Source organism: Dicentrarchus labrax, unplaced genomic scaffold (genome assembly GCF_905237075.1).
Source record: "Dicentrarchus labrax unplaced genomic scaffold, dlabrax2021, whole genome shotgun sequence".
In the NCBI taxonomy this organism is placed as follows: domain Eukaryota; kingdom Metazoa; phylum Chordata; class Actinopteri; family Moronidae; genus Dicentrarchus; species Dicentrarchus labrax.
This window is the reverse complement of record NW_026136707.1, coordinates 13749749-13771289: the sequence shown is the minus strand read 5'-3', so window position 1 is coordinate 13771289 and position 21541 is coordinate 13749749. Positions and strand designations below refer to the sequence as shown.

Genomic DNA, 21541 nt, shown 5'->3' with positions numbered 1-21541 from the left:
TCATTTTATGGTCAGCTCAGTCCTAAAAAAACAGTTCTGTCTAGATTTTTTAAATACATTTACACCCTCCTTCAGATTCACACCTTGTCAGGAAAAACAACAAATGGATACATTTTCAGCAGCAGTGACAGTTTTGTACAATATCTACTTATTCTTTTATTTTAATCCAGTGAGTGCACAGTGCGATCCATTTGCATCAGATTAATGATTGTGTATTAGTTTATATCACGTTGCATGACTTACTGACCTACTCAGTCTCTTGCAAAACATAGACACATCATTTTCATATCACTTTAATTGAAGCACCGTTGACCACTGATGTTGATGTTGATATTTTATTTTATAGCTCTCAGATCCCCCAGAGAGCCTTCTTGGAAAAGCAGACACTTAATTTTGTGGGGCAGACTTGGCAGTAAAACCAATCTGGCATGGCTAAATGGACACCACAGTGCACAGGGGGATGCACAGTTTACTGCATAAAATAGATGTACTAATAAATACAGACAAACAGAAGATACACTTATGAGAATTATCTCAGGATGCACAAGTGACACCTTCATGCAGAATCCTGAATATCTTGCTGAAAAGCCTACTGTGGGTTAGTCATGATAAGTATCCCTGAGAGAGGAGTGGAAACAATAAAAGGCACCCCCTGCAGTAGTAGAGATCTAATATTGGCACCCGAAGCAGCTGGCGGGCTGTCTCCTGTAATTTTAGCGCACACTGATGCAGAGGAAAGATTTAATGGGCATTGGTCGGCGTACCCTCTTCTGAGGGCGTGAAGGAGGCAGAGCAGAGTGGGAGGGGAGCAGGGGGAGAGGACAGTGAGGAGAGAGGGATAGAGAAAGGCAGTGTGTGAGGGCTTCTGTGGCTCAGAAATAAAGTCAGGCAACTATCTGGAGGAACATGACTCTTCTAACACTTGGACTGTATTTGCCACTGTGGTTTTGTTATGGCCTGGCTCAATCCTCTTTTCTGGACAGCTTTATTTCATTCCCAGCAGGTAAGAATGTTATAATCCTGATCCTGTATGTGTGTAGGGGTGTGTTTACTGTACTGTACCGTGCATACAGTACTATGCATGCACAGGTGTTGAGTGAGTGGGCTGTAAAAGCATGGCTATAAAATGGGTAGTTTTAGGATTCATTTTGAGCTTATTTGTGTAAAATGCACTTGTTTTTATTTTCTTGTCGCCCATGAGGTAGCCTGGAAGTGCCTCTATAAATAGCGAGACCAGCTCCAGTCCTTCAATGTGAGGCACAGTCACTTCATATCTGTGTCCAGCTCTAGAAACTGCTGGACGGGTGTCATGATTTGATAGTTTGCACCTGTTTCCCTGTTACTTACGCTGCTTCTGTGTGCTCTTACCTCTTTATATTTGTGATATTCGTTAGCAATGTGGCACATTGTATGTACCACAGTTACCCGTGCATGTCCATGTGTCATGTGTTTAATGTTACTCTTCTTATTTTGATCAAGATTCATATTCAGTTAATGCAGAAGTTAAGACTAACACATTAGCGTGACCTCTTCTGACTGTCCTCCTCTAATTTTGACACCTGGCATCACTGCCTGTGTGACTGACTGCATGCACACCTTGCACAGCTCTCAGATCCCAGGAGCAGCAGAGGAGATTCAGCCCATGCTGTTTACTGAGTCCGCCTCCACCCCCACTGATTCCTCCACCCCCTTCACTTTGGCGCTGCCACGCTCATGTGAGTCAAAGTCATGTGACTTTCTATTGTGGAATATCTGTCTGTTGATATGTCCTTGGGTGATATCCAAACTGCCCCACACTTACTGCCTTTTGACCTCTGAATGACACTGTTAAAACACTCAGATAGTGGAACACGTTTGCAGGAAGAAATGGCTTAACAAGTCCTTTGCTGTGGGTTCTGAGTTGTTATGTCAAGAACATAATCACATAATCAACACCATGAAAATCGTAAAGGTTTCATTCTGTTGATTCTCTTCTAGCTAGCATTTGTCTGTAAAAGAAATGCTTTTTAAAAATGTGTTTTTATTTTCATTTTATAGAATGAAGACACTTCGCATTGTGGTGGGGAGTCAGAGCAGGGCAATGGGGATAATGGATCCACCTGTGTCCGAGGCCCTCGTGGGCCTCCTGGTCCCCCTGGCGTTGAGGTAGGATCCAGACTCTTCCGAAACCTTGTGGTTATCCCAGCATCAATAATGTACTGTTGAACGGCCACATTGGCATTGTCATTACACAATTCTGACTTACACAGGATCCACTGTCAGTATGGTTAAATCACAGACTATCTCTGTTTCATGTTGGGGTCTGCATAGTTAAGAATTAGTACTCCAACACTATATTACCCCTATCTCTTCTACAACTTGAGAGTTCCTGCAGAGCAGGAGATGGGGATTTCTCTGGCCCTTGCAACACAGCAGCCCATTAACGCTCTACATTTAGCTCAGACACAAATAGCCTTTTTCCACTGCCTGCCAGTGAGCCACACATCATTCTCAGAAACTGTCCGAAGAGCTGTCTGCCTGGAAAGGCATACTGGGTTGCGTAAATTCCAGGGATTACCAACACAAGCGTGTGTTTGTGTACTCTGGTGATTGAAAGATGTTAAGATATTTTGGTTCAGTAGGTGCTTGTAAACCCAACCTCCTGTTCTGTTAGCCCAGCATTTCACAAGTGAAAAGCATATTTACCAAATGATTGTTAAAGCTTTGCCCGTCTCAGGCTGTTACAGCATTAGCTGGACTGCAGCCGCATTTCCGTATATCAAAAGAGACCCACAAGGCACTTTTTAAATCAATAGTGGCCACTCAGCCTTTAGCTAATTGAAACTGCAGCTTTGGGCTTCCAGAAGCGGACATGACTTTGTGGTGGGATGTTGTGGACAATAAAACTAATTTAGATAGATATCTCTGTGATTTATGAGCATATGCCATTTTTTTAATGTTCATCAGGGTCCTCCTGGATTACCTGGGATAGGAGGGCCCAAGGGAGAAAAGGTAAGCGGTTTAGTTCCCCATGTTCTAGTCTCATCTCATTTATGTTGCTCATTTTACATTTTCCGAGCTACTCATTATTGTGTAAGCTAAAGTATAATTGACCTGTTGCTAATGACTGAAAGATGCTTGCTGGAAGTGTATTAAATAACCGCTGTCCTTGTCCCCTCCTCCGCATCCTGTTGTCAGGGAGAAATCGGAAGACCTGGGCAAAAGGTGAGAGTCTCCATTAATCACTCTGTATTTCTGCTAAGTGGATTTACTCAAAAATGAGATACAGTGCCTCCGCCTGCTCTCTAGCTGTAGCTCAGAGCGCTGCCAGTGCCTGGACATGTGCATCAAGAAATTTTGAGCATCTACAACCTTGACAGGAGACAGCACAGCCATACTGACAAGATACAAGGGGCGCAGAGCTGCTGAGATGGGCTGTTTTGATGGCAGAGGGAGTTAACATGCAGGTCTCCTCTCGCAGAAGCATATTGCCTTGCAGTTGACCCCTCAAAGACACCAAGCATCATGCCTCCCTGTCAGATGGACCTCCCTCTCTATTAGAGCGCACACAGCTTTATTGGAAGCTCAGGACACAGTGTTTGATCGGGGCGGGCGGGAGAATAGTGACCTCCCTAAAATAATCAGTCACTGTGGTTGAGCAGTAAAAGCGGCCCAGTGGGAGAGCTTCAACTGGCTGGTGGCCTGACTGAGCAGCTTTGCAGCACTGCAGTGCAATTTAGCTTAGTGCTTCAGCCAGGTCATAAATCATTTTATTTCCCACAAGCACGGGCTCCTGTTCTATATACAGCCCATCATTTAATTAAAGAGAGCAAAGTGACAGGGCTCGTTAAAGTCATTCTCCCCCTACATGTGCAGCAGTGTCTGATAAATACTGTAGCAAGCAGGCTGTCAGCTTATGCAGCAAATCCTGCACTTAGATTTATTTATTTTTTTACCTTCAAAGCAAACAGGCATTCATTTGCACTTAACTGCTTCTTCAGCTGTGACAGCAGTTGTTTTATTTGTATTTTATAAGTTACTTCTGTATGTGAAATGATGTATTAAAATTGATGTCTCCTGTTAGGGCCGGACAGGTCCTCCTGGACTTCCTGGGAAGCAGGGACCAGCTGGATGGCCAGGACCAAGCGGGCCCAAAGTGAGTAAGTCAGACCTCATAATGTAGATGATGAATAACGTATATGAAGTGACATGAGACCAGTAGGTGCCCATATAAGGTAGTGTAGACGAGTATTAGCTATGTGTTGATTGCCATTTGTACAGTGAAATACTTAATAATAATAAATACATGTTATGTAACACGAAAACAACCTTTTCTATATAGATGCTTCATTTAAATGGTACAAGGACCTTCTGAATTCGAAGTCCACACTCTTAATACTCTAATTTCTTACCAATGCATATTTGTCTTATTTCTATGTCTATATTTTTCTCTGTCAGGGTGAGAAAGGTGACCCGGGGCTGATGGGTTTGCCTGGAGCCAGAGGACCAATTGGGCCAAGGGTATGATCTACATTATAAGCTATACTGATCTGAGATGATCTCACGTTCGAACAGCTTTATTTATCTTGGATATTTTGTATCTTTGATTCTTAATTTTAGGGTTTACCTGGGTATAAAGGGGAAAAGGTATGTGACCGTAATTATCATTCAGTAGAAAGTGCAACAAGATATATTAACACCACATGATTAACATCTTTTTTGTTATGTAACACACTGTAATCTGCTCCTTCAGGGTTCTCGAGGTGATCGTGGTGAGAGTGGAGTGAAAGGCGACAAGGTGAGCAGAGTTTATCCCTGGGGTTGTTGCAAATGAAAGTAGTAGCACTATAGTGCATATATGCTGTATGTAATCTAAGCTGTTATTATAATTTACTTTTCTTTATCCACAGGGTGCAATGGGTTTCCCAGGAATGCTTGGACAGAAAGTAAGAAACACATTCAAACAAGGACTTTTTTAATTTGTTGCACAGAACTACAGCTTTCCAAATTTGACCAAATTGAATGTTGATTTTATGATTCGTTGTGCAGGGTGAAATGGGTCCTAAAGGAGAACCTGGAATCTCAGGAAACAGAGGACCCACTGGGCGACCAGGGAAGAGAGGCAAGCAGGTAATAACAGCAATAATGGAGATATATTTGTGCTTCAATTTTGAGTGTGCAATGGGACATTTTACATACAGTACAAAATTAAATAATTATTTGTGTGTTAATACTTTCTCTTCAAAATGTGATTCATGTTAATTAAAAAATCCTCGTCCCATTGCTCATTATTAGTTTTTATCTTTTAATCTGTGAAACGTGAAGAAATGTTAAATCTGACCACCTTGCGTATTGTTTTGTTTGTGTTTCAGGGAATGAAAGGAGACCCAGGCAGTGTTGGTCCCATGGGACCTGCTGGCCCACAGGGACCTGCAGGCCATCCTGGCCCTCCTGGTTCACCTGCCACAGGTAAGAACCTTTTCCATTTTCCACCAGAGCAGATTTCCCAACAGATTTGAACTCCTGAGGATAGTGATTTAAAAACTGACACATTGCTCAGTCAGAGATGTCCATTTTGAAGTGATTGCTTTGTGTGTTCCTTTGCACTTCCTCTGTGTGAAAAGCTGTGCTACCAGTAAGAGGAGTAGCAAACACCCCTGCCAAAGGCAGCACACTTTAGACCAGTGTAAGAGGTAACACCGGTAGTCTTATTTAGCACCAGAGAAACCTTATCTCCTGAGGTGAAACAAGATGCTGTTGTCATGACATCATAGGACTGAAACGGATTCACAGATGGCGAGCCTCCCCACAGTTTTACAAGTGCTATGTCACCAGATAATTAGGGTGACATCTGTTATCTTCATCAGGTTTCCCAGTGAATTAAGTTGATCGTGTTTGCTTCTTGATAGATGAATCAAAGATACTACATTTCATGACATACAGTATTTATATGAGCTACTATAGCCTGTGGTCTTTACACATAACCGTTTAACATTTCAAATTAGCTCCCTAAGTCTGAAATAGTGTGTTATTTGGCACTAAACTTGTTGCTTCTGCTTGCCTTTTTTGCTCTTTGATTTGCTTTGTGTGTTTTTATATAATTATTTTTGTCTTTGTATATGTTTAGGACTATACATGGTTGGAACTAAGGGTGCACGTGGCCCACCGGGGCCTCCTGGAAAGTGTACCTGCAGCTCTCTCGGTAGTTCTCCATATGATGATTATCCTTCCAGAGGAAACTATCCCAGAGTACCAGCGGTGAGTAATTAATAGTCTTGTCAAATGCAAACCGTTGTGCACAGTGTTTTTATTACTCCAACTCAAATCACAATTAAAATGTTATGGGTTTTTTATCAAAATGTGTTTAGAGTATGTAGGTAAAATCTCTGATATAACTACACTACACAATTGGATGTGATTCTCACTTATTCTTTTAGAAACCCCATTTAATAAACTTTTGAGTGAGTTATGTAAAGATAAAAAGTTTTGAAAGATAAACATACGCCTACCAGGGATATAGATATTGCTTTGAGCAACATATTTCCAGCTGGGATATTACATTTTGATGCTTAATGTCTAAATATTCCACTCCAACAGGGCTCAACCTTATAATTCAAAATGCAGTAAAAATTGAAAATATTTCCTCACTTTGCCTTTTGTTCAGATATTCGTTGTGAGCAATGAGGAAGAACTGGAACGCCTTCATACAGATAATGCTCTTGCATTCCGCAAAGACCAGAGATCTCTCTATTTCAGAGACATTGATGGCTGGCTGCCAATACAGGTATCATTGCATGCAGACAAATCTGATTACTTCAACTTATTTTATACACCTCAAGCAGTTTTTAAACTCTGTAAAAGACCTTTCCATTCCAGTTGACGCCGTTCCAGTCCATGGAAAACGCACCCGATGATGAAGGTTACTGTGGTGACGGGATAGTGCAGATTTCCAGCAGGGAGGAGTGTGATGACGGAAACAGAGTTGTCACTGACGGCTGCGTCAGTAAGTCACACGCCCACGTTAGGTGGTCTATAGTAGCTCCGTAGTTGTATTTTGCTGTGCACATATAATGTGACCCTTCCACCCCTGCTGTCTCCCCTTACCACAGAGTGTAAACACGCCTACTGTGGAGACGGATACCGTTATGAGGGTGCTGAGGAGTGTGATGGAAAGGACTTTGGATACCAGACATGTAATTCATATCTTCCAGGGTAAGCCCAGTATACAACTATATGTTGACAAAAACTCTTTTGCTGCATGAGAAGTGTTTTGTTGACATGCTAAACTGACCGAAAGACTGTTTCTCCTGTTATTTGCAGGTCATATGGTCACCTGAAGTGCACACCATACTGTGTTATTGACTCCACAAACTGCAAGTACTTCACCTGAGGAAGAAAGCTGGACAATGCAGCGGGATCCTCTGTGTGTTATTTGCTTGACACATAACAGGAATATTTTCATGCAAAAAAAAAATGCTCCAAGCAAGAGACTCTGAAGGTAGAGGCAGAAATTGATTCTATGATGAAAGAAAAAAAACAAAACACATATATATAACTCCTCTGTATTGCTGCTGAGATGCCACGTAGCACCCCGGAGTTATACTCAGTCAGTGGAGGTGAAAACCTTCACCCACATATAGGAAATGCACAACTGCACTCCGTCTTAACAAGCAGGATTTAAGACCGGCCTCCTCACCATACCTGATTGGACCGGAATCAGCCTTTGGATGCAACAGATGTGTGACAGCCATGCAGACACTTAATTAAGTGCCAGTGGGAGATGTTTCAGAGGAGCAGTAGCCGGGCCAGAAGCGTTTTAATCTTGACCCAGTTACTGTTGAGAAAGAGAGGCAGTAGGACATCCAGAGCCATGGCCTCAGGTATTCTACTGCAGTGGGAATGACAGTGCACAGCATTTGCATGAGACTGGGATTACTGAGACCATGACAGCAGCTGTCACTATCCAAGCATGTAACTCATCACTTCACTTATTATTGCCACAACAAGGTTTGTACTGTGTAGTCTCAGTATCACATCAAGAATTTCAGTTGTAAAAGTAAAAAACAAGGCATATGGTAAGATCAGTATGTATGATTAGGGATAGAGATAGAGGTGGATATGGTGCACTTGTAATATTTCAGTGAGACTGTTATACCAGGAGGCCACTACTTCAGAGGCCGACTTGGCTTGTGGTGGTACTGTACTTGATAGGGACATTCAGTCTAAACAAAGTTTCATAAATCCAAATATTTCTCAGGAACCAACAGGTAATGTAGCTCCACACAGCACCTTTCACAGGCAACCTCCACTACTCTCTTTGTAAATTAAATGGCAGTGACTGTACGCTGAAGCACACAGGTAACTCAAACAAGAGCTTTAAAGTATCCACAACGTGCAGTCCTCTGGGTATGATCGAGTTTCTTCCCTGTGCTTCAGTGAGAAATGAAATATACTGTATGTGAAGGCTTGAAACTGTTATGTTCTTAATTTTCTCACTGCACAGGAAAGGCTGGAATAGTCTGTAGCTGCTAAAAGGGGGAGGAATTTAAATTCCAGTCTGTTCTATGGTAATTACTGTATTTACTCTAATACCTCTTTATCCAGTCTTTCTGTCTTACAGTATATACAGCAACAGTGAAACTCAACCGTAAACTTAACAGTGTAGATGTAGTCCACTTAGTGTTAGCCACCACGGGTGAAAATGAATTTGTGCGATATAAGCTGACATTTTCCATAAGCTACTGTATGAGTCGCAGTGCCAAGGAAGACCTTTTCTCAGCCATACTTAGATGTAGTCAGGTGTTCAAATGTGATTCTTCTGTAAAAGCAATTGAAAGATGAAGACTGTTACTATATTGTCTCCGCATGCTTGTGATACCGCGCTAATGAGTGTGAAACGCTTTCCCTTTTGTCGAACGTTGTTTTGTAGATCACTGCATTCATCAGCATAGCAGGTGTCTTAAGAGATATCAGTCTTGCTCTGCCCAGAGTGTAGCTAAGTACTGTATGTATGACACACCTTATATGATAGTGATGAACTGTGCCACGCACAAAGCTGAAATACCTTTTGGAAACTGTGTTGAATGTTCTGTCTGTGGCCTGTGCTGCTGTGCTGTATTCTGTACTGTGTATGCACAACAATGCTGAAACATAACATGCATGTGGTAACGTACTGTAAGGCTTTATAAAATATAGTATGCACTGTGACTCGGATAGTGAAAGTTCATTTTGTTTCATTATTCTGATATGATTTATACAGTAGTTGTGGGTAATTTTAAAAAGAAATGAAAATAAAACAGGAATTGAAATCATTCAAAGCTTTTCGCTCTGTCTTACACACACACACACACATACACACACATCTTCAGACTTGTAGTCAGGGGTGTGTCAGCAGCTCTGATTTCTATCTGTTGTGAGCAGATGGTGACAGTGATTGGGCACTGTGCTAAAAGCCAATAGGCAGTGATAGAGATGCTATTGATGTTCTTTCAGAGCACTCACTGCTAAAAAAAAAAAAAAAAAGAAGAAAAAAAAGCAGATAGCTATCAAGTGGAAAAAGATGCTGTCAGCAGCTGCTTGCAAAGTGCTGTGTTAGACTAAATAGTAAACAGACCACACAGTGAACTCTCACTGTTTTCTCAGACAATGGCAATGGCTTTTTAGCTTTTCATTCTGTCTCGATGAAGCCCCTCTGAGCTGCCTGGAGATGTGGCACAGCGATACAAGTTGGGCACGGGCAGCCAGCCAGAGTTGCAGCAGAGATGTTTGAGGCTGGACTCAACCATATAACTGTATTAGCATGCCGTATTTCTTTTTCTAAATCACATCAGGACAATTTGTCTGCTCAGATGACCGAGTAAAAGCTTACCTTGGCGTATTTATCCCATCATGTGCATTCCCCTGACCAGGCCAATCAGATTTGTACCACAGATGTCTCAGTACAGCACTAAATGTCACTGGAGATGCAGTGGACAACCTGATTCAACTGCATTGTAATGAAAAGATCTGCTGTGCGCACTGAAGAATTTCCCAAGTGAAGTTTTCTATTTGTGGAGTTTGGGAACCTTGAACAGTTCTTAGTTACAAATTTACTTCTGAACTAATAGCTGTTTGATTTTCCACCCCTCAAAGACACAAGTCATGGAAGCTCAACTTGTAGGAAGCAGCATCTATCCGGAGCTCTCACAGGTATTAAGTTGATGAACTGAAATCAAACACTTTTTCCAACAAAAGGGGTTATTTTGGTGCAGGTTGGACGGTGTAGCATTACATTACTGCTGTGGCAGAAGGGGCGATGCAAAGGAGGCCACAGGGACAGGAAGCAGGCAGGCAGGGACCCAGCTGTTGGCCCAAGCCGAGTGAAAATCCCTGACCTATGGGCAGGAATGGCTGGTATGCAGAGTGCTGTGGACCTGGCAGAGGACACCCTACTGCTGCACATGCAAAACACTCACACAGACAGCAAAGTATGCAAAGGTGCCACTGCTGTTTACATAAATTAGAACAGAACACCTGTGCAGATTTACTATCTTTTGCTTACTCGTTGATTTGTTTAGTTTAATTGAAACGTAGAGGAGTGAGACTCAATTATACACCCCAAAAAATGGACTAAAATATAATCTGGGCTTCTGTCTGATACCAAATATAAACAACACATATTTGACTACAACAGAACTGGACACACACTGGGACAACTTAATTATTTATTATGTAAAAATCAAGTAGCTTCTTATATACAATCATAGAAAAACCAAATCAAATGTTTGTAATATTACAATAGCAAATTTTCAGGATTAACATTGGAATTGATCTACAACAGGACATCAACCTGTTGCACATATGTGATGTAAACCTGCCGCAAATGACTTACTCAAGAAATATTATAGTATGTATTTCTGTAAACTCAGAAGAAAAATTAGAATAAAGTTAAAAATACTATACGGTATGTCTTGGTAAAAAAGCCCTATGAGGATGTTCCTGCTCGGTTCGAATGGCTCAGTCAATCTATGGTCAAACCCTAACCTGGCTGGGAGGTGGAGCTGTCTTACCACTCATTGCTGAATCAACATAATCAAATATTAGGTACAGCTGTTAACAACACTCAAGTATATTTAGAACATTGCACGGACAAGATGGTAAAAAAAATACTGAAATCTGTAGAGAAGACTTGCTGAAGGTTACTGTTCATTATCAGTATGGAGAAGAAGTTGAAGCAATGTAATTTAACTTTCACCATCTATCCCCTTTAGGATTATTTATTAACTTGGTTAATAATATTTAGAGTTTCCATTGGCACCTATGTTACTTATTACCAAAAAAAACATGCAATCAATAAACATGCTCTATGGATACAAATGTCCATACATTCACACAAAAAGCTGGACTCAAATGATCCCCATGACATTAATGTGAACTTTATAACTTAAGACATAATAAATAGATGAAAATACATACTATGCATAGGTTTGTTCAGAGGAAGTCCACATAAATATTCAGCAGTTGTCAGTATTTTAACAGCTACACTGTACTATTTCATTCTTGTGTGTTGTACTGTAGGCAGCAGAGGCTAAAGCCATTCACATGACAGTTCCTTTTTGGTCCCATGGTTAAGTCTCTAGAGCAATAGCTCATAACATGTTAGTAAAACCAACACACATTGTCAGCCTGCAGGATTTATATTAAAATTTCAGGGAAAGAAACATAATTAACTAAACTTCAACTGTCAGTGCAAGAAAACATGTTAACCTAATACACTAAAGGTTAGCCCAGTATGCAATTCCATCACATACTGAAGGCATATATTAGGTAATGTAACAATATTACTTTCTTGTGTGTTAAATAGCGCTTTGTGTTAGTTACAAGTATCGCCCTGTTTCATGGATCCAAGGAAACAGGACAATCCGGAGATTAAAAATTTCTTTGCAGTTCAAGCACAAATTATCTTCCAGTAAAGGTACTAGAGCCAAATACTCTGTGGTCATGTACCTTAAAAGCCACTATACTGACAAAATGTGCACCAGAAACAAATATCACCATGAATCATTATGGTTGGAGTCTGCATAATAGGGCTTAAAACCCCTACACTGTCAGGGGTCTTTTAAACAAGACCCAGAAACTACACTTTGTCAAGCCCTAATGTCTTAACTATTAATTCTTACTTTGCCCCTTGTGGGCTCCTAAATACAGACATTAATACCTCCTTCAAACCTAGACCCTCTATTGTCGTAGAGTTTAACAACCACTGGAAACACCTCACACTGACGCGGGACATGCTCACACTATTTTGCACACGAGATGCACCTGATGCATCTGGCACCTTCCTTCAGCAGTCAGCCACTACTCTGCCCCTGCCATCAGGTTCTGTCTTTCCTTGAACTCGGATCATTTCTCTGTTCGGGTTTTCACACCACTTCATCCGACTCTAGGTTGTTTTCTTCATACAGGGCATCAAGGATGGCCAGCTGATTCTCCATGGCAGGCAGATACACTCCCAGGTCTCTGTGCATGCTGCTGGTGAAGCCGCTCTGCAGCTCGTCTCCCTCTCTCGTCACTAAGGCAGCACTGAAACTTTGATAAGATGGGGCAGCTCTCAGCGCCAGCTGGGAAAATAGGAGCATACAATAGTCACACTCCAACAACAGATGGATCTAAAAGGGGAAAAGCATTGGTGAGGGTAAGAAATACCTACAGCGAATACACCTCGCACGACCCAGCCGTGGTACTGCCGAAGGGTCTTTCCATAGGCATTATCTGGGTGAAGGAAAAGACAGAACGTGACAAATCTCAACAGTGACCATGCTTTTAAGTTCTGTGTATTTGAACTTTCTTTTGCAGACTGCCGACAGTGCACGTTAGAAATCAGACTCACATAATGCTCCCTGGATGTCTTGCTGTCCTGCATTGACCTCTGAAAGGAACTCCTTGAGGAACTTCAGCCCTCGTCTGAGCCACAGCAGAGCCTCTGTGGCGGAGTTGCGCACTCGGGCAACATCTGTCTGGATTTCGTACAGCACAATGGACTGTAGTGTGGGGAAGCTGTCGGCGTCTGACATCAGCTTCTGGTGAATCTTCTACAGGGTTAAAAGTCAGTGTGATATAGTAAAGAGATCCAGATTTTGTTCTTCTACTCTACACTTTTGAACAAATAATGAAACAAAACTATAAGTAATACATTTTAACAGCTCAGTAAGTCATTTGATCTCATGTACATTGGCAGAACAAGAAAAAGAGGAGTGATGAGCCAAGCGTCTGATTTTCAAGCTAAAGAAGAAGCACCACCAAGGGTCAAGCAGTATTGTACACAGCAAATGTCTCCCTGTGGTCATTATGTATTAGATCGTAAAATACTGAAGTTGATTTATCCTGTTTACAGTTACACTGTGTGAAGAGACTCCTTTAAGAACAGTTATGTGATCACTTCTTTGTAATTCAGTGAAATATGTTTTAAGACTACAGATCAGTAACATGTACACATACCTTGATATTTCCAACAAAATCCATTTTAACTGGTGCAAACACTGTGGATCCCAGCTTGTCTGAGAAGAGAAAATCCATGATCATTTCTTTGCTCCTTGTGAAGAAAAGATTCTGTTTTGTAACCTATTTTTTTTAAAGACTTTATGATGTAGTTGCTGTAAATAGTCAGTGCTGAACAATTCAAATGCCTTGTTTTTTGAAGCAATTATTGAGAGGTCAGAAAACTGTGAAAATCGCCGTTTGACTACTAATTTGAGGGGAAAATTAAGAATTGTGACACACTAGAAGACCTAAAATCCTGAGCGATTCTGAGCGTGTCTGGATCTGTGTCCAGATCTAATGAGAGAGATGTCATCAATTTGGGATGAAAACATTGGAGCACAGCTGGATCACTTATCACATTTTATCACATAAATTTACAGTCATTAATAGAGAACAAAGTTTTACATTTTAATGGGCATCTTGTTGTATTGCTTTGTGTTCTGTTCTAGTTTTTTTGTCAACTGCCTATCTATGTAGATGTGTAGTACACAGAGACAATATAAATCTGCTACACGATAGACTACAAAGAATAAATAAAACCACAGACAAAAAGGTGCAGAAGGAAATAATAAGGGCATGAAAGAAAAGGATGATAATGAATCCAGGACAGAAAGCTTCCACCTTATTAAGCACAGACAATGTGAATGACACAGCATGCACAAATTAGAAGAAAAATAAAGTTTTCCTTATAAAACATATAAAGGGTGAAAAGACCACATACTGTATGTGGCATCATAAAAAGGGAAGAACAGAGAGGCAGATTGAGATGAGGAGAGACTGAAAGTGACCGGCCTACCTAATACAGGCACTATTGCATAGCATGAGTCCAAAAACTCTTGAGTAGGGATACCATTGTCGTCGTCCAGTCTTATATCACTAAATCTAAAAAAAGTAGAACAGATTCAAACAGGAGAATGTATTAGAGGTAAGTACGCCATTTCAATTTTTATTTGATAAAATCAAACATAAAAAGAAAAAAAAAAGGGGTACAAAGGACAAAACCAAGCAAGAGAAATTATTCACACAGTGTCATGCAAATCTATGCCTGACAATACCTGAGACTATTCTGCTACTTTGTCTACAACTTAACAGAACTGTTTTAGTTTCTAACGTTAATGCTCATAAAACGTCCCATCAATTCTAAAAGACCAACTCCAAAATGCGCATACTGTAATCCCCATCTTGCAGTTGAATACTGGTTGAGTGAGACAGTGATTTACTCCATTATAATAACGTTTACATCATAACTGAATATTACAGAAGTGATTATGAACACTCCATTGTTCAGTAACACTCTTCAAGGTCTTAAAGGAAGAAAGTAAAATACGTTTGAAATACAGAGTGAAACAAAAAAGCTTTACAAACCCAAATATCAGATGAGGGCCTCTCTGTGTCATGTGATCAAGAGAGAACACACTAATATAAAACACTTATCATGACATCTTGAAATGGATTCAGTAAAACTTCTCCAAACCCGTTATTATATAATTATTCTGTGCAACACAGTAATGCAATTAATATATTTCCATTAACTAAGGAACTGTGCAGCAGAGGTGCAGTGCCTCAAAGACAAAATTACTACATATAGCTTAGATTGGTTAATCCTAATACTGTCATAGTGAAATATCACAGATGATCTTACAGTAACTTCATACAGTAACTCGTGTGTCCTAAAGGATGTGACCTTCCTGAGTAGCATTTTCATACCTGTGACTCATTGTGCTGAAGAATGTTTCCACCTGCTCTGTGTCTTCTGGCTCTGTTGAATCTCTGGAAGTCTCGCCTTCATGTTGAGCCTCTTCTTGGTCTGGAACAGCTTCCTGTTGGTGCTGAGGCTGGTCAACAGCATTCACTTCCTTGTTGTTGTTGTCATGCTCTTGACTTTGGTCCAGTTTGTGCTTCTGCTCTTGTTTTGCCTCCTTTTGATCACCGGCTTCATTTTCCTCATCCCCCTCTGCTGGTTGGTCGTAGTGTTCAATCTCAGAGGTATTCTGGGTAGTGTGTAAAGAAGGATCAACTGGTTCCTCGTGGACTGAACTGTTACCGTTGGCTGCATCAATGTCTGTATGACAGAGTAGGCAATCGGAAGACATTTACAATATATGTAACCAGAGAAAAGGCTTGAAAACTAACAAGCACAGAATACAGTTTCAGTCAAGATGTCTATTGCAGCAGGTCTAAAGCCCAGTTTTCATCAGACTGGGTGTAGAAAATTTGTGAAAGCAGATCTGACTTGCACAAGTATCGTGTAGACTCATTCTCTTTAACCACTGGAAACCTCAGGCTCATCCTTCAGTTAGAGTTTCAGTAAAATTATATGACAAAATAAAGAGCAGCACTACATCTTCTATTGAGCTGAATTACTGCTGCACTGATCTCTATGGGTTGAACATTTTAACCCATACTCAACATCGCAGTTGGGTGTGGTCAGGTGTAATTTGGTTTCAGTTGTGACCTCACCCAACTGGGATTTATTGTTGTACTCTGTGAAATGCTGTCCTGCACAGGGTGACCACAGAGCATGTTGGCAGCACCAAAAGATTTGGAGCCTGGGTTCAGTTACGCAAATGTTTTTAATTACCTTCTTCTTGTTTTAGTTTGGATTTTTGCCTCATACAGGAAAGATTAAGATCTTAATTACAATCCAACAATATTTAACTCTTTCATATCGCCTGTCACGTCGAGACTTTTTTACATGTATTTTTATATTCATATCAAACAATTTGTGCTAGAATAATGTGTCTACATTTTCTAATTTTTTGTAACAGTGTTCCCTGGCACTACTGCATCACTAAAAGTCTGAACCAAAGTGTGATATATTCTAATGTAACATGATGTAAACTATGTACCAAAACGAACAGTGTTTTATGTACTATATTACTTTTAAAAGTTTTTGGTATTATAGTATTATATTTTGGTTATAGCAATTCCCCTTCCTTTCCTTTATTATGTCCTAAATTATACATTTTAATGCATCTTACAGTGAGATAGTATATGTTTTATGGATAACCGAAAACAATAAATTGAAAAAGACTGGTCTTATTTTCCATCACCGGCAGTAGCTTCCCCTTTGTATTGTTAAGGGAAATGCAATAATGTAACTGGGCATCCATCAATGTCTGCTCACTAAAAGGAAATAATCTATCCACATCAGTTCAGATGAAGTGCACACAACAACCAGGCCCTCTTTGCTCTGTGTGGTCGTTCCTTTATGGTATGCAGTAATGATTGTCAGTTCAGGGAACTCTGCAGCTCGTAAAGTGAGTGGTTGGGAGACCTGACTTACCTGATGGGGAAGAATGGTGTTCTCGTCTATCTGGCTCATCTGGTCCCTCTGCTCCAGAGTCAAGGCTCTGGTTGTCATATGCAATTGCTTCTCCTGAGGTTTCAACCAAATCTCTCCATCTGGAATTAATTAGAGTGGATTATATTAATTCTAAAACTTGGGATACATTTATTGTAAGCAAATGTAATTCACAATAATGTTTAGTGCCACAGAAATTCAGAATTAATAACATAACAATTATTGAATCAACAGAAAACATTTAAAAGGGTATTTCATTTTTGCCTCTTTTTGCTGAGTGGTGCTTTGAACATCTATATGGCAGTTAATGATAGAAACAGTGTAGGTAACAGAAATACATAAAGAAAAAAAAAGCAACCTACTTTTCTCCAAGGTTTTGATTTAAATGATTGATGGGTTTAATCTGCTGGAGAAAAACAACATTAGGGTGTTATATATATGTACTGGGAAAAAGTCATGCTGTTTATACTAGATGTTATTAGGCACAAGAGTGGTGACACACCTTCTGAGGTTTGATGGCTGCTACTGGAGGAGATCCTGGTGGACTCTGTGTTGCCATATCTGTACTAAAAGTACGATTTGCTATCTGCATGCATTCCTCTAGAGTCTTAAGGAAAGTGGTGCATGTAGACTTCACCATGTTTCCAGTGTCTATGCCTGTCTGTAAATGGACACACAAACATACACATTAGCCAACACTGCCACGGATCTCAACGTCATGTGTCATGTATGTTTGGAAAAACCAGCTCAAATCTATAAAGCTAAAATTTTAAAAATAATTGATAATATTCGCTGCTTGTCTAGTCTATTAGTGTAAGCACACATCAATTACTAATTTCAAATGGGCTACTTTAACACTGCAGTTTCACACCAACGGCAGCTTCTCTTATTTCATGGGCTCATCTAAACCTTAACCTTACCTCCGCTGAGTCTCCTGGCTCATCATTCTCCTTGATCTTGTTTACTTGTTGTAGAAGAAGGTCACAGTACAATCTGAGTTCTGACATCTTAGTTTTCAGTGCCTCTGTATTTTCCTGGAGCTCTGAAAGACAGCAAATGACCCAAACGTTTACAATATTTTACAATAGGATACAAGCTGTGTAAGTTTAAGCCATGTCAGATATTGGTGTTATTGCATCCAAATACCTTTTTCTCTCTTTGTTCGGTTGTCTGTAAGGCAAGCTTTGGCTGTTCCAAGGGCCACCAGCCATTTCTGCCTCTCTGCTGCATTGATGGCTCTGAGGTAAAAGTACTGCTCTCCTGGTATGGTCAGGTCAACTCGTGTAGAGTCAGAGGAATGAACTAATAAAACACAGCAGTAAACAAGGAGACATGATTTTCAGAAGTGAGAAGAACTTGCACAATGAGACACAGTACACAGGAAATGGCGAGCCACACCGACCTTGGATTTCACAAACTGAAATTTTAATGCTGCCCTTGCAACCTTTCCAGGCATCTTCTTGAGAGTCGTAGTACGATAAAGTTCCTCCATCAAGCACAAACCAACGAGGTTGCCAACCTGAAAGAAAATGCATTTCAACTTAGAAAATATTTCCTGTGAGTATGAGAATTAAATGTTTCAATACTACAGATCACTTAGTAGAAGTCAATATTAAACAGCGTTATCTAAGCTTCATAACTCGGAAAGAGTTAACCTTTACGGTCTGTTAGCAACAGCTAAGCAGTTGATAAATCAGATTACAATGAGAGATTGTGTGAACTAACGTTAGCCAGCACTGCCTGTTACGACTTCATAAATATGGTTAACTTCTAATTTGGCCAGATGAGTAAAGTCAAAGGGAACCTTTGTTAATCTAAAGTGGTGCATAAACTCGGATAGTTGAAAGCTGTCGGTAGCTAGCGTTAGCCTGCCCGTTGCCTGTTAACGTTATAACTCTACACAAGTACGCTATGACGCTGTCATGCTAGCTAGCTGCGTTAAAAACGAAAGCTATAACCGAAAACACCCAGCGACTGTGGGATTAACTTACCACTAATGTAATTGGTCCATTTATACAACATTCCTTCCATTGTTTAGTTATGTGTTTTTGCCGTTCATTACTTGTTTATCATAACAAGATATGATGCACAGCTGATTTCAGCGACTCCATCGGCCCCAGAGTGTGATTCGTGGAGTAACGTCCTCGGCTTTAGAGCTCACCTACGTAGATAAAAGTGCGTACACTTTTTTTGTGAATGGAGCTCTAAGCCGTCATGAGAGCAGCAGACGACGTTCCTCCCGTTTACATCAGAGGGATTTAAGTACTGTGGGCGTTGAGTGTGGTGATTGGCACAGAGAAGAACCAATGAAATAAGAGTAACTGTGTAGAGGGCGGAGCTTCGAAATGAATTCATCCAATTAGAGACGGAGGAAGGCAGACAGCTGAACAGTGGCTGCGTTCATTGCAGAAGTTGGCTGCCACGTAGTTGGCATTCCTGCCATGTATGTATTTTAGGTACTGTGTTTTATGGAAGGGTTTAAAAAAAGCTTTTTGTAAATTTTGTGAGTAAGTAACCCAGTGTCTATAAAAATGATTCTTTTATCTATTTGTTCGATATTGCCCTCACTGTTTGTGTTTGTCACTGGGGGCAAACTTCCCGAGCCAGAAGTGAAAATTGAAGTTATCCATAAACCCTTCATGTGTTACCGTAAGTCGAAATCTGGAGACATGCTTCTTGTTCATTACGAAGGATTCTTGGAGAGTAATGGCACCATGTTTCATTCCAGGTAATTTGTTTCTAGAAACTGTAATATTGCTGCATGTGTTTCTGTGCAATTTTGTACCACTCCTTGTGAAGGACAAGTCTCATTGTGGTCACTGCTGTAAACATCATTATACATATGTAATGGACCATACTATGCAGCACCCCACCACTTGTAAGTAGACTATCTGAGCCTTTTTCTATTCTGGTAACATTAACCACTGGCCTGTCCTCAGGTGGCAACTATTCGACCCTTATTGTACATATTTGTGATATATCAATTCTGTGTGTACTGGACTCTTCTTTCTCAAAGAAAACTGTGATGGATCTTTGTAACTCTTGGCAGCCGCAAAGATGGGGATAGAAATCCAGTATGGTTCACTCTTGGGATCCGGGAGGCGCTCAAGGGTTGGGATAAGGGTCTGCAGAACATGTGCACAGGAGAGCGCAGGAAACTGACCATCCCTCCATCTCTGGCATATGGCAAGGAAGGAAAAGGTAACACTTATAAAAAACCAAAACAAAGGCAGGGTCTGTTGCATCCAGTCTCCCTTTGTTCCTGTGTGCCACCATGACAAATCTGCTTCTTTTACATGGACGTTTTTGTTTGTTTACAGGCAAGATTCCTCCAGGCAGTACCCTCATTTTTGATATTGAGCTCATGGACATCCAAAATGGTCCCAGGTCACATGAGTCTTTCAGGGAGATGGATCTCAATGATGACTGGAAGCTCTCCAGACAGGAGGTGTGTCATTCTTCTAAAATGCTTTAAATAAGAGTGTAGTATATTTTATTGCCATTGGTGAATGTCATTATTATTCTGTCTGTGCTACAGGTGAAAGAGTACTTGAAGAAAGAATTTGAGAAACATGGATACTCCCCTAATGACACACATCATGAAGTGATGGTAGATGACATCTTCAAAAATGAGGATGAAGATAAAGATGGTTTCATATCTTCAAGAGAATTCACCTACCAACACGATGAGCTCTAAAGGACTGATTTGTACTTTTTTTAAACTACCACAGTGTTTTTTCCATAAATCTCCTCCTCAAAAGTGATATGAAATGAGGAACACTCCTTTAAAACAGTATTGTCTTATTTTTGGTCAAATCATTTTGCATCATTTTATGGAAAATGAGACCCATAATTTATTTATATGTCCATCCTTCATGCACTGATAATGTCACCACAGATGTAATTAGGCGTATTGGATTTTTAAAAATGTATTTCATAAAATAAATATGTTTTTAAAGTAAACAGAACATAACTATGTTAATTCATGTTTCTTATATTTACAGTACATGTGCTGAAAACTAAATCTGTGCATACAAAAAACTTTTTACTGTGCATGTCCTCATTCATCACTAGAGGGCACTCTTGTCCTAGACGATTGTATCATACCGACAAATCTTAATCAAATCTGTCATGTGTCCTTCTCTGTCAGTTTCTAGATTGTGTACTGTGTCTAGCAAACCAAACATCAAAGTGAGGTGACATATAACATTTCCTCAGGAGTGAATCATGAAATAATATGCAGTTGGCTTATGATTTCAGTCAGTTGCAGTGATGAATACTTTAAATTATGTGTTAGACCTTAAACAAATAACATTGAATTTCTGTTCATATGTTTTCAGTTCATATATAACTGTAGTGAGCCATCACATTTCCTCAGTGTTATCCAAATGTATATCTATAATATAGATCATCACAGGTTATATATGTCACATACATTGTGAGCAGAAGTAATCTGTGGCACATTGATCTGTCAGTCGGCAGTAGCTCACAGCTATGCAGCATCAACAGAAAGAACAATGTTTTAAAGATTAAAGAAGCCATTGAGATGTCTGATAGCTGTCAGTGCTCTCAGTCTGTTCTTTTCTTCTAACCATCCAAATGAAAACTGAGATTTTAGAGTATAAAGTATTAAGTTCATATACGGTATCTAACCAAATTCCACCCTGTTGACCACACCTACAGGTAAAACTGGATGAGTGGGAAGGTTATACAGCGAGACAGCAATTGATAATGCGATAA

At 40.3% G+C, this 21541-nt stretch overlaps 3 protein-coding genes across 6 annotated transcripts; 2 read left to right on the top strand and 1 right to left on the bottom strand.

Annotated features, from left to right (window-relative positions):
- Positions 1–85: 85 nt before the first annotated feature.
- colq (collagen-like tail subunit (single strand of homotrimer) of asymmetric acetylcholinesterase) lies at positions 86–9290 on the top strand. 2 transcript variants are annotated; one of them, XM_051406950.1, is made up of 17 exons: positions 86–1003; positions 1606–1715; positions 2038–2145; positions 2947–2991; positions 3178–3204; positions 4064–4135; positions 4438–4500; positions 4600–4626; positions 4733–4777; positions 4890–4925; positions 5029–5109; positions 5352–5448; positions 6107–6237; positions 6644–6763; positions 6856–6982; positions 7089–7191; positions 7300–9290. In XM_051406950.1, the coding sequence occupies exons 1-17, from the start codon at positions 907–909 to the stop codon at positions 7367–7369; spliced, it is 1359 nt and encodes a 452-aa protein (XP_051262910.1). In that variant the 5' UTR covers positions 86–906; the 3' UTR covers positions 7370–9290. The 2 variants fall into 2 exon arrangements, with proteins under 2 accessions (XP_051262910.1, XP_051262909.1); XM_051406949.1 differs by having other exon boundaries at positions 6841–6982.
- Positions 9291–10669: 1379 nt separating this feature from the next.
- On the bottom strand, positions 10670–18971 carry plekha8 (pleckstrin homology domain containing, family A (phosphoinositide binding specific) member 8). Of its 2 annotated transcripts, none has more exons than XM_051405796.1 (13): positions 18793–18971; positions 18204–18320; positions 17948–18103; positions 17722–17843; positions 17304–17462; positions 17164–17207; positions 16784–16902; positions 15205–15559; positions 14294–14379; positions 13456–13514; positions 12848–13049; positions 12668–12729; positions 10670–12578 (listed from the first exon to the last, which is right to left on the bottom strand). In XM_051405796.1, exons 1-13 carry the CDS (start codon positions 18830–18832, stop codon positions 12381–12383), a joined length of 1719 nt encoding a protein of 572 aa, XP_051261756.1. In that variant the 5' UTR covers positions 18833–18971; the 3' UTR covers positions 10670–12380. The 2 variants fall into 2 exon arrangements, with proteins under 2 accessions (XP_051261756.1, XP_051261757.1); XM_051405797.1 differs by having other exon boundaries at positions 17164–17204.
- On the top strand, positions 18340–21352 carry fkbp14 (FKBP prolyl isomerase 14). 2 transcript variants are annotated; one of them, XM_051405804.1, is made up of 5 exons: positions 18340–18358; positions 19409–19529; positions 19851–20002; positions 20122–20249; positions 20340–21352. In XM_051405804.1, exons 2-5 carry the CDS (start codon positions 19441–19443, stop codon positions 20496–20498), a joined length of 528 nt encoding a protein of 175 aa, XP_051261764.1. In that variant the 5' UTR covers positions 18340–18358; positions 19409–19440; the 3' UTR covers positions 20499–21352. The 2 variants fall into 2 exon arrangements, with proteins under 2 accessions (XP_051261764.1, XP_051261765.1); XM_051405805.1 differs by lacking the exon at positions 18340–18358 and having other exon boundaries at positions 19028–19529.
- The last annotated feature ends 189 nt before the right edge of the window (positions 21353–21541 follow it).

What these genes read in the sequence shown, in the direction of transcription:
- plekha8 (XM_051405796.1), bottom strand. Translation starts at nt 18,832, where the DNA reads ATGGAAGGAATGTTGTATAAATGGACCAATTACATTAGTG. An exon ending in CCGAACAAAGAGAGAAAAAG is followed by an intron (nt 17,844 to 17,947) that starts GTATTTGGATGC and finishes GCTGTCTTTCAG; the next exon opens with AGCTCCAGGAAAATACAGAG. An exon ending in CAGCCATCAAACCTCAGAAG is followed by an intron (nt 17,208 to 17,303) that starts GTGTGTCACCAC and finishes GTTTTTCTCCAG; the next exon opens with CAGATTAAACCCATCAATCA.
- fkbp14 (XM_051405805.1), top strand. Translation starts at nt 19,333, where the DNA reads ATGATTCTTTTATCTATTTGTTCGATATTGCCCTCACTGTTTGTGTTT. An exon ending in GGCACCATGTTTCATTCCAG is followed by an intron (nt 19,530 to 19,850) that starts GTAATTTGTTTC and finishes AACTCTTGGCAG; the next exon opens with CCGCAAAGATGGGGATAGAA. An exon ending in GGAAGCTCTCCAGACAGGAG is followed by an intron (nt 20,250 to 20,339) that starts GTGTGTCATTCT and finishes TCTGTGCTACAG; the next exon opens with GTGAAAGAGTACTTGAAGAA.
- colq (XM_051406949.1), top strand. Translation starts at nt 907, where the DNA reads ATGACTCTTCTAACACTTGGACTGTATTTGCCACTGTGGTTTTGTTAT. An exon ending in CTGGTCCCCCTGGCGTTGAG is followed by an intron (nt 2,146 to 2,946) that starts GTAGGATCCAGA and finishes AATGTTCATCAG; the next exon opens with GGTCCTCCTGGATTACCTGG. An exon ending in GTGGAGTGAAAGGCGACAAG is followed by an intron (nt 4,778 to 4,889) that starts GTGAGCAGAGTT and finishes CTTTATCCACAG; the next exon opens with GGTGCAATGGGTTTCCCAGG.